Genomic DNA, 12,360 nt, shown 5'->3' with positions numbered 1-12,360 from the left:
TGCCAATCCCAAAACTGTTTGACCAATAAAATTTTTTAAAAATATTTAGAATATCTTGCCAGCTCTGACAGATGAAATTATCCCATTAAAATTTAGCAAAATGGTACAAATGTAAATGACAGGAAATCCATTTTATTTAAAAGGGATCCTATTAAATGCTTTGCTCTCACTTAAATGCAAGATCTTCTGTACTTGGCGATCGCAATACGGGTCTAAATATTTGTTCCAGTATTGTATACCAGTATTGTACCAGTATTGTGATTTTTAAACAAATATATTTTACTTCCATATATATAGTAGTGTAGTAAGTATTGTCATGAGTATTGTGAAAATTTAACTCAAGGACTGTTTTGTCATTACCCATTTCTATACAGGATTAACTTTATTGATGTAGCAATGTTGACTTTGATATGAAAGACTGCAAAAACTGTTGTATGATGTTTATTTTGTACATGTTAGAAGAAAATTGAGCACTATTTTAATGAAAGCACATTTTAGAACAAATCATATTATCATGATAAAATTACATATTAAGGTGGTGATACACAGCCACTGTCATTAGAGTGAGTCTAAAATCTTCAATGGTCTTAGTCTTAAGTGGACCCTGCCCTTGTAGTACTTTGACTAGGACCCACTTGTATTATTTTTCAGGGGAAGAGGATGTCACAAGAAATTGTTTTGGAAAAATGTACGCTAAACATATAAAAATGTCTAGAAAACAATGGATAGGCAAAGCCAATATCTTAATTACAATACTAATTACAATACTAGTATGCCAGTATTCAAAATTTTGAAAAAAAAATCACAATAATGGAACAAATTTTTATACCAGTATTGCGATCGCCAAGTACGGGAGACCCCAAATGCCTTATGCCTACCTCAAATTAAAAACTTCATGGTTAGCCTACATTGGAAAAGTTTCTAAAGGTGCAAAATTGATTTTATAAAATCAGAAATAATTGTAGCGGGAGTTATGGCATGTCTTTTCAGTGAATCTACTAAATGCTTTGCTCCCATTTAAAGCAAAAGCCTACCTCAAATTAAAAACTTTGTTGTTTGCATACATTGGAAAAGTTTCTAAAGGTGCAACATTGATTTTATGACATCAGAAATAATTGAATTGTAGCTGGAGTTACGGCATGTCAGTGAATCTACTAAATGCTTTACTCCCATTTAAGACAAATGCCTACCTCAAATTAAAAAAAATCATTGTTTACCTACATTGGAAAAGTTACTAAAGGTGCAAATGTTATTACATGAAATTATAAATAATTGTAGCAGGAGCTATGACATGTCTTTTCAATTCAGTGAATCGCGATCTTGTCGACTATCTTAAAAGCATTATAATTTTGTGCTTTATACAACAGAGGGTCTAAAATGTGCATAACACTTACCCAAGACTCATTATGGTCAAATGCAAAACTACATTTTCTTCGTCCTTTCTCTATAGTTTACTGTTCTGACAGAAATTGCAGAATTCAACCGGAAGTAGCAACTTGAATTATAGTACTATGCAGCCGCGATGTCCTCACTGAGCACTTCAATATCCGGATCTATCACTCCCAGCTTTTGCAGTGCTTTATACTTTTGTGACGTCTTCTGTTTTTATGTGTACAGTTTTTATGTGTACAATCTATTTTATTCAGTTCGTTACATTGTACATGTAGATCGTATTTTTCCGGTGTTTTGCATTTTGACATATTTGAATGATGTTTTAATTGATTAGGGTACTCATTAGCATACTTGCGATTCGGTTGAATTATCCCACTGCTGACGCTTGGGATTTTAAAAAAATGCCGATAAATATCAAACGGTTGACCTTTTCTTGTTTTTGTTTTGATTGTTTGTTTGTTGGTCGTAAGTTTTGTTGTGTTGTGTTGTTTTGATTTTGTAATTTGTCTGTTTGGTTTTTTTTTTTCGAACAGAGAAAATAACATTTATACACTAATTAATCTAACTAACCAGGAGATTCAAAGATTTGTTGGGCCAAAAATGATATGTGTTTCCTATTACCATACACACCCCATTTTTTTTTTTTAGTTAGAAATAATGCACTCCTGAAGTCATATTTCAATAAGAATTGTCGAAGTTAGAATATTATTTTTTATTAGACTCAATGTATAAATAATAATGAAATGAAAATATCCCTTCCTACTTAAGCTATTTTTTCAATGGTGTGAAAGGAAACGAACATATTTTTCGACTTAGTAATATCAGGGTTTGTGTCCTCCGATACCAGAAATTCCGAAAGGAGTGCCAACTAGTCTTAAAGGGGTTGCTCCAGTGATTTCATTTTTTTTAATCTAATCAACCAAACTTTTCGAGCATTACACTACTTCTGGATCCGCCTATATATGCAAGTCTCTAGTAAAATACACACCATGATCCTGGTAATACGTATACATTTGTTATTACAAATGCCACGCATCCTCAACCTGTAGTAGAAAGTAGAACATCCATTACTGATATTTTGTGAATACTTATGATTTTTTTATCTATTTATTTTTTATTGTGTTCGTAAGTTAAACACATTTGCATTCCATACTTGATATATTTTGATACTAACAACGTCTAGAAAAGAGGTTTGTATAATTTGCAACCAATAATAATTGTTGTTCAAGTTGAAACATGTACAGAAATAATGGTGCGGGGGTTGCAACTTGTATTTTCGTGTCACACAAGTTACAACATGTACAAAAATCAGGAGTAGATTGTTTGGCATCTAATGGGCAATTTTCAACACTTAACTTTTCAGTCATTTTCAGTCATAGATAAATCAAAGAATTAATGATCAATTTAAACAGAATGTTGTTAGTTCTTTAATTGAAAGTACAAAACTTTCATTTTTTAATAAATTTTATATACATGTTATAATCTGTATACATTCAAAACGGTCTGCATATATTGATATTTGCAAATCCCAAGGGGATCGAGAGATCAACCATATGTAAATTCCGTGTAAGTGCGCACTAATTAGCAAATAGAAGAGGAGGACCGGTACCATAATGTTGAAAGAAGCGAACGTTTATGTAAATCTTGCAATAGTGTGAACATTGGGTATGAATTACATTTATTTTGGATGTGTCCAAACTACACACCGTAGATACGATAATGTAACCCCACGTACACTACGCTCAGGGTGCGTAGTGTAAAGAGGGGTAATTTAACGTATCTATACACATCGCAGCGAAATATATAGTTCAAAACATTCACCACACTTTACTATAAAGCATATATCCAATATTTTAAATTCAATCAATATTATCAAGCTAACAATAAAATTTTTGAACGAATGTTTGTGCATCAGGAAAAACTCACAGCTCATCAAATTACATAACACTGCCACACCACCATCATTACCATTCAATGTAAGTTTATAGATGTTTCTATAATTGTATTTTTGTTTTGTTTATTTCCATGCCATAACCACTTACTGTAAATGTGTTTGCGCAAATATATATTGTCTATTTTCTATAAACCAAAAAATATTAGGCTAATGACAGATCCTGCCTTTATATTTTTTTCCGTCTGGTCAATCCTTGATCTTAGCCCCACCTCCCCCCACCGACCACCACATAAAATTAAATGGTTGCTCTCTTATTAATATAAGAAAATATTGGTTTTGCCTTTTATTTTTATTTTTTCTTCGAATAGAGTTATAAACAAAAAATATAAATGCGAACACGTATGGTCACCCACAATAGATCCCATGGGTGGAACTTTAAAGGGGTGGCAAGGGCCTTCATATGAATCTAAAATCTAAAAAAAGAAAATTGTTATTTTGTAGTACTCTACTACAGGGAGTGTACAATAGTCAAGGACTTAACATTACACACTCACTGTATTTGTACATTTACTCCCTGTCTACTATAAAAAAAATTGGTTGATTAGATCATGCAAATATGATATTGTATTATTGAAACGATATTGATCCGCCAGTGCTTCTATTATTCTAATACACATTCCAATCGGCAAGTTATTAATTTTTATGTTCCTATGCTACGGGTACGATCAAGGATAGTTATCTGAATAATAATAACATGAATGAAGTATCGTTAAATCCGAGACTTGGCGAGAGTCTTTGTTCCTGTCAAGTTGTCAACAATATTTTCTCAAATATTTCAACAAATCAGCTTTGTTTCTACAAACAATGTCCTCATCAACAATTTCCCCTGGACCATCTGGATCTGGTGCGTGCCATGATATCTTTTATCACCTCTAAAAGCCCACTCTTAACCTATTATTGTCAAAACTGCCCATACCATATTTTCAATGTTTTTATGTAAAACTATTTTCACCCGTATTATTCATAAATATATGTATACTTAACTGTAAGTGTGTCTCCTTCACATTGTGACATGCATATTATCTGACACTCAGTGTTGAAATTACCTGTTACATTTTCTGTCCAGTTGGGGTAGATTAACCTGACACCTTGGTGTTCAGCATGGAAATTAGGGCACAATGATTCAATCCAGTGGCAGTGCCTAATCAGGATGGAGAAATGATCACACATGATAATAAATAAAAAAAAGGTATTGCGAATATTGAAATTAAACCTTCAGTTTCCCATTCTACAATATTTTAGCTTTGTGTTCATACCACATTTTTCTTTCTACTAAATAGCCTAGTCTGTCTACGCTTAATTTGGCTGAAATCTAAACAAATTGCAAAAGAATTGAAATCAACGGTTTGGAAATTATATTAACTTTATGGAAAAACGTGGATTTTGACCAATAAAATGCTGAAAATTGTGACAATTTTTAAAAAAATCTAAATTGTGTAGTTTTTGACCGCAAACACTATATCTAATTCTCTTATTGTTCAGACACCTTGGAATATTTCTTGTGCAAAATTGGATCCATCACTATGTTTATTGGTAAAAATACTATTTTGTTAAAGTAAAGAATTACTAAATTTGCCACAAAAAAAAAATATTTGATTTTTTCTTTTAAATGTCTTTACAGAGACTGCAATATAGAACCACTCATTAAAAACCTCGCTATAACTGTAGATATTGAATCTTAAATATTCCGGACATTTTTCAAAATGCTCGTTCATATTAAGAATCTAATTATTTGATTATCACTGTAGTGAACATCAAGAAAAATGTGAAATAAACCAAATTTGATATTGTTCAGAAATCATTGAAATGCATATGTCACTAAGATTAATGTGAAAAATAAAAAAAATGATTTGTGAAAGTCTTCTTTTTTGTTTCAAATTTCAACTATTTTAAAATATTTTAAAATCATTTTTATCTTTCAAAAAAATTTATTAATAAAAAATTCAATGACCATTTTGAAGAAAAGCATCCGAATACAAAGTTTATCATATGCAATGTTCCCACACATGTCCTCAAGTTTGTCTTCTTGTAAAATGTTACTTGTGTTTAAACAATTAATTTCCTGACTTTCACTACATGCTTGAGAACACTCTATTCCGTGTTTGCAACAGGATCATCTCTTTGTGTCACAATTCATTTTGCAATTGCACTTGATGATCTTCAGAAGCTTTTCCAGAGCTGGTGGTAATGTTGTTCTTATTTGAAGTAATTTATTGTCCTCAACATGCCACCCTTATACCTTAGGTTCTATTTCATCACTTTTCCCAATCCATATTTGGGTTTAGTGTGTTACATGTTGTGTAACTTAGCTGTGGCTGATGAAGGTGGTAATGTATGTACTTGAACAAATATATTTCGCAAATCTTTGGGGGGAAGATTTTGTAACGCAGCATGTCTGATGTTTTGACTTCTTGTATACCTCCATATAATGTAACGAGGATTTGTTTGTCCGCTTTGTATATATGTTCATTATTAGAATCGTGGCAAAATACAGCTGCAGGATTTTGGAGTTGAGTATTTGCACTAACTTTCTTGAGAACTGTACCTTTGCCTTGAACGAAAATCTTAGATGTTGTATCTCATCTACTAAAAGCATGAATGAGTGGAAAAATATTGCTAACGGTTGGTCCAATCTTTCCCAATTTTTCTCGGCAATGTCTCGGATCTTAATTTTTGAAGTGTGTTGCGTTGGTACGGATTTAAAGTAAATGTAAGTTTCTTGAAATTGATGACGGAGCAATACTTTCAAGTCAGTATCTTCTCCAATGACAGTAGTTGTTTATTGCAGTAAAAACAGTATTGAGATCAGCATCATAACCTGCATATATAACCTCAACATTATTGTTCTTAGGTTTTTCTCCAAGAGTGTTAATAAAGAGTTGTTTATTTCCTGGATTAGAAAGGAATTCCTCTTTTTTGTTTTAATGGGTATATCGTTGTTGAAATTGACTTTTGGTGATAAGATTCCTTTTGTACATCTGATATGAGCTACATTTTTTTGTGGTTGGATGTAACGGATAACCATTAAACACAACAGTTGCATCTTAATAGTGATTGCTCATATAATTAACGTAAGTTATACATATGGTATCAACTGTTGCCCCTTTAGTAGTAGGTTTCATTGGTGCATCTGGTTTCAGCTTGTTCAAATTCCAATGTTGATTTTTGGACCTCTCTTGGAAATGCTGTTGTTTCAAACAGTGATAAAGGAACACCACATAATTCATAATGAAATATATCTGAAATATCGTCAAATATACCATTCTTAGCAGTAGTGCATCTATGAAAAAGGAGCCGAGAATCTTTTTGTAAAGGTTTGCCATCAAGTTTTGTTTGAACCTGGTTTCCAAGTCTAATGGCTTGCTTCTTTATTTTAATCGAGTGATCAGCTATTTTCTTTTCTTCAAATTCTTGTACAATGCCACTCAAAATCTTTTTGGCTTCATCCATATTCACAGTTTTATCATCTACTACTCTTGTCTCAATATTTCGTAGTAAAGTATCTACCTCTATGAATGGATTCTGATTTTTCAAGAAGATGAGAAGAGTTTATATGTGTTTCGTCTTTGTGCTGTTCACTAGAGAAATATCCTACCCTGGTAAAATCTTGCATTGCTTGATTGATTTTGGCACATGCTGGCATGGACATAGATCAAAGAGACCATTGTTCTTCATTCAAACCATGCCCTCTCATCAATTCACCTGCTCCTCATTTACACTTGTTCAATGAATAAATCTGTTGATATACATGCCCACTATCTAGTGCTGCGTCTTATGACGTGATTGCCATCAATGAAACTTGCATATACATCTGGGTGATCTTTCTCTTAAGTTTGCATTGTCATCAAGTAAGCATAAGCTGTTTTTGTGTAAAGATTATGTCCAGATGCAGCAAAAAGGGTAACATCAATTGCATACGTTGTAAATGAAGAGGCCAGTTACTGGTTCTCTCTGCTTTGATAAGTTGGCCTATGATCTGAACCATTTGTGTGAACCATTTTATAATAATGAAGCCACAGCTTTGCCGTACAACTCTCTTTCAACATTTCAGCTTTCCTCCAGATAGTTGCTTCAAGGGTTTTCAATACATCTGATTCACACAATTCTGAGACAGACAGCTCTCCTCAAGCTAGTTGCAAGTATAGTTAACCAACCTCTCTCAGCTCAGTTAAAGACATGGTCGATTGGGGTTCCTCTAACAGTTTCACCTGTTAAGATGTGTCAGAATTAAATGACTGATATCAGCACACAATGCAGTGCTGTGTACATCAGCAAATGGTTTCTTATGGCTCTAGCTACAGCTATACCACTATAGATACCTGTATGAGTAACGGCATTTGGAGTGCAAATGAGTTCCATCATCTCTTTCAAACCAGTATTACTCATTAGATTTCCAATAGACCCGAAAAAAACTCGTCTCAGTGTGGAACGGTCCCAGTTGTAATACTACAGACTTAAGCTGACTTCCTGGAGTTTCGTTTTTTATGATGGAGAACGCTTTCATACAAATAGGTTGATCAAAAGTCAGGATAGATGTTATGTCATAACGTTTTGCTTGATTTGAAACAAAGTTGAAAGTAAAGTATATACAGATCATGTCTGATGCATTTTAATCTATCATAGGCAGAAATGAAACTGATCATATACCTGGATAGTTACCTCTCTGGACCATCTGCGTGAAACCTGACCTTATTGGTGTTGGATACTTAAGAGGCCAGGCAGTAAGCGCCAGCAGATCAACACGGAGTGTACTGTCCAGTGCCTTCAGGTTCTGCAACTCAGCATAAGTCAATTCACTCATAAGATCGGTTAGTGGTTTATAATATTTGATATCTTTCTTTGCTAATGCCTTGATTTCTTCTGTAGAAGCAGTAATTATTGAACTAGACTGTGTTTTCTTTGTACCAGGCCCTTTTCCAGCTATTATACCCATGCCATGAAAAGTGTCGAGACCATCTATTGTTCTGGTGTTGTGATTAACATTATCTGCTACAAATTGTACAAAAACTATTGCTTACATCGCCTGGTAGGTCAACTCCTTGTACAGCAGCAGCACTTGATTCAAACTTCATAATATGAGGAACAAAAACCTAAAAAACTATGATTGTATTACCCTACGCAACTGTACAACTCAATGCCATTTGTAATAATATGTTTTTCTGCATACCTTTGTACTACATAGGTTTTATCAGAATAAGTTATATATAGCTGTTCAGTTCAGACACCATAAACCGAAAAGGAAAGTTGCAGTGTACTTGTACTCCTAGGCCTTGTTGAAATGTTGTAATAAGTGCTTAAGGTTGTGAAGCTTCCATTACTGCTTGTCCCATGGATGCAATTTTCACAAATCCCTTCAGAAAACATGGCGGAGAGGAATAAATGAAGACTTTCAGGTAAGTATGATAGATTGGAATCTACTGAAGCAATATCGGTTGGGGTTGAATAATTGCACTTCATGAGATCTACAGATTGACTGTCGCTTTATATAAGTTTTGCAGCTGCTTTGATCAAAGCTCTCTTTTCATCTTCTGGGTTGAGATTACTTGGCCTGTGGCAGTAGTCTGAAGAATACTATTTACTGTGTTTTGTAGAGTTACAATGCTTCTTTTACTGGATATATTGGTATTATGGATTTTGTCTCCAAAATGTTGCTTCAGTCTTTTCTTCATGTACACTTGACTAAAAACATTCCTTAACACTTTTCATCCATTTTTTCAACAAGATCTGAAACAGAAACTTGTTTATCATCATGGTTTTTCAGATAATCTACTGTTTTGTAGAAACTGTCTTGCATAGCTGGACATCCTCTTTTACTTGTGGGTTTTGAGTCTGGTGAAATTGGAGTACTTTTGCACTTGTGGAAGTTTACACTGCATGCCTGAATGGTAGATGGCATCTGCTGCATGCAGATCACTCATGCTCTGGAGTCTTCTGCGAACCTCAGCTGCTCAATCAACATTTCGAAGATCACAAGCATCAAGTATTTGACTCTCAAAATCATCAGTTCAGACAGGAAATATGTTTTTCATCTTTTTTATTTGAGTTGATAGCTTCATTTCTACAAAATAAACAATGACATCTAATATTAAAATGTGTCTGAGATATTGATCTTTCAATGTTTGTGTTAATTTCTTGACAAATAATTTTTTTCTCTTATATTTCTTATATTTCTTTATATCATTTGGATTGGTATATGTTTTCCTGCACAGTTGGTGAACAAAATTACTGTGCAAGTTCTTTAATTAGTGGATATCAATTTTTGTGGATAAGGGAAGAAACACAAGTTCATGGATTCTTAAATTCATGGTTTTGTGGTTTTCAGTATACGCATCAATGGACATCTCCTTTTCATTTGGAACCAAATTTCCTGGTTTGGCCTACCCATGAAAACTACGAAAATTAGTACCCCACGACCAATAGTACTTTCACAGTACCATCTGAAGCTTGCAGATAGTCTCCTCTCTCCTGGCTTGCTCTGCTGATTCCAAGACAGCCTTTGTGTCATAGTTTGATAAGGGATGAAGCTTTATCATATTTTAAGCACACTATGCATTTCTTCGTGTTAACTGTAATGAAAAATATTCTTATTACTTAATTTTCCAGTTGTTCCAACACTGAACAGAATAATTATTATCAGGCATTCAAAAGTTTTAATAATGCTACATTTTATTTATGTATTTTTTATTTCTCAATATGTCTATTTTATAAATATTTGTCATTTGAAATGTGCAAAATTGACACCATTATTGACATTCAAATAAATAATTTATTTGTGTTTGTATATGTTCTTAAATTAATCAAAAAAATCTTTTCATTTTTGGACAAAAATTGCTACTCTAAAAAACAATATCATAAATAAGTCTGAGCGCATGCAAACTAAATGTAGTATGAACATATTATTTTCAATGATTTAGTGGACTTATAAATGCTCATTAAAGAATAAATAATAAATGTATTACATATCACTCGGTATTAAAAATGTTGGTGCCATATATAACAACGTACTTTATATCTATTTTATCCGTAAGCTTGAAAATGCTACATAGAACCCTCCATTTATGGAAACACATTGGACATGAAGTAATTGAAATAAAATTATATAATAGATAATTCCAGGCAATGAATCAACCAGAGGGACAAAAAATAATTATTTTCACTCTAATTTATTAAGGAAAAACAATAAAAGTGAAACTATAAAGACTTTACAATGACTAGTGAGAGATGTACAAAATTCATAATAAAAGACTGTTTTTTTTTTTTTAAACAGTGTTCCATACTTTTTTTGTTGTTGTTAGGAACATGTCTTCTTAGCGACGCTCTTAACAACCATTTTTTACTTATTTCATGTTTATATATATATATATATATTTATTAATTTATATATTCTTAAGACATGATTTAAACTCAATTAGCTTAAACAAAGCAACTTCTATCACAGGTCTTGCTTCAAAACATTTGGAGGGTCCTGTTGATATCTGCTACATGTACCTCTTGATTTTCACATAGATGAAAATAATTCAAAATTGAATTCATTATTTTGACATTAACCTATAACAACTTTTTTGTTTTTTAAAGATAATTGAAGTCTTCAGGTTTCCCATTTTTACATCATCTGGGCATCTGCTACAATTTATTTCACATCATTTCATCAAAAGGGGAAAATGTAGTTAAATAAATAAGTGGAAAGGTCAGGGAATCTCATTCTCTGCTGCATGATAATTATATCGATAAACTGACTAATTTACAAGTTTCTTACCTTTTGAATTATAGATCTCTGACTACGTAAATTTTGTAGACAAAAATTGTTCCATGTTGTTATTTTTTAAACAGAATTTACTGAAATTTCTCCTTGTCATCAATATTTTGATTAGGCTCTGCAATCATTGAAAAAGGTGCTGACACATTTCAACTTTTCATAATAAAACTATAGCTCGTTATGAGAAAAGTTCAAAATTAATACTGAAACTAGTTTTAGTTGCAATAAATGGGTCAAAAATCAATGAATTAGAATGCCACTTAATATCTTGGGGAGAAATAAAGGTGGTTATGCATTTAGAATTTCATATTTATTCTACTGGTCAAGGAATAGTTCTTGCCAACCCATTTTTTTTCCTTTCCTGTGAAACAAATTCATGCCCAAACATCTAACAGATTGCTGATATTTTTGCTACCATACAACATTTTTAAATGTTGGTGAGCAGATTGGCGAGACATGCTTCTGTCTCAAAAATGGCTATATCTACTCTCTGACCAGTATACAGAAATCAAAAGATGATTCAGGTAGATTTGACATATATTTTTTTTAAGTTATACCCCATTATCTTTTAGTAGACACAAGGGTACATTAAATCAGAGAATGTACAGTGTTCATTGAACCTAATTGGTGGTGGTCAAGGTCCAGGACTTAATTTAACCTCAGCTGCACCCAAGCAACTTTCAGAAACTAAAAATCGATGTTGTGTAATTTTATCTTAACTTGGTGATCTACTACAGGGATATTAATGCCCTGGTATCACACTGTCAGGTAGCAATCTCTCATAAAGGATCTACTTCCTGGTTTAATAATAGTAATGTATCATGGCTGTTTTTGTTGAGGTCTGCTACCATATAAAGCATTGTTTTACTAAATAATTACTGGTTGTATGTTTCACTTCTTAATCATGTGTCTAAGAGGAAGAAGGCAGAGGCAAATGAGCTATGGTTCTTGGTAAACAAAGTAATTCCGACAAAGACTTCAATGAGAGTTAGACAATGATATGGTTGCCATAAATGTAAGATAAAAAATTCTAAACTCCTTGGCAAAAAGATCGCACTTTGCTCCACTTTGAACAAGCCTCTATGACTATAACCGGTAAAATACTGTGTTTAAACCTATTCATGCTGCTCTTGGATTTATCCGAGATTGGCCCTGTTTCTGCTCTATCAGTTCTGGCAATGTTAACCTTAGTTAAGGAAAGCTCAGTTTGTTTCCATGTGCAAGCAGCAGTGACTGTGCTTTAAAATGAGGCTATCTG

The 12,360-nt window shown here is 33.0% G+C and overlaps 1 protein-coding gene and 1 pseudogene across 3 annotated transcripts in view; one reads left to right on the top strand and one right to left on the bottom strand.

The window, feature by feature from the left end:
* The first annotated feature begins 4,059 nt into the window (after nucleotides 1–4,059).
* LOC148622816 (aryl hydrocarbon receptor nuclear translocator homolog) overlaps nucleotides 4,060–12,360 on the top strand; it is a 41,555-nt gene continuing 33,254 nt past the window's right edge. For both annotated transcript variants that reach the window (XM_088573035.1, XM_088573034.1), the window contains exon 1: nucleotides 4,060–4,190. In XM_088573035.1, the coding sequence (XP_088429161.1) occupies nucleotides 4,151–4,190 (40 nt within the window). In that variant the 5' untranslated portion in view covers nucleotides 4,060–4,150. The remainder of the gene's footprint in view (nucleotides 4,191–12,360) is intronic.
* On the bottom strand, nucleotides 4,188–10,511 carry LOC148622818 (uncharacterized; annotated as a pseudogene). The gene is made up of 2 exons (XR_015920704.1): nucleotides 10,352–10,511; nucleotides 4,188–9,912 (listed from the first exon to the last, which is right to left on the bottom strand). The product of XR_015920704.1 is annotated as an uncharacterized LOC148622818 (transcript).

The sequence above is a fragment of the Perna viridis genome, chromosome 3 (assembly GCF_037379345.1).
Source record: "Perna viridis isolate PV_CMFRI_1.1 ecotype Kerala chromosome 3, ASM3737934v1, whole genome shotgun sequence".
NCBI classification, from domain to species: Eukaryota; Metazoa; Mollusca; class Bivalvia; order Mytilida; family Mytilidae; genus Perna; species Perna viridis.
This window is presented reverse-complemented; position numbering and strand designations above follow the sequence as displayed.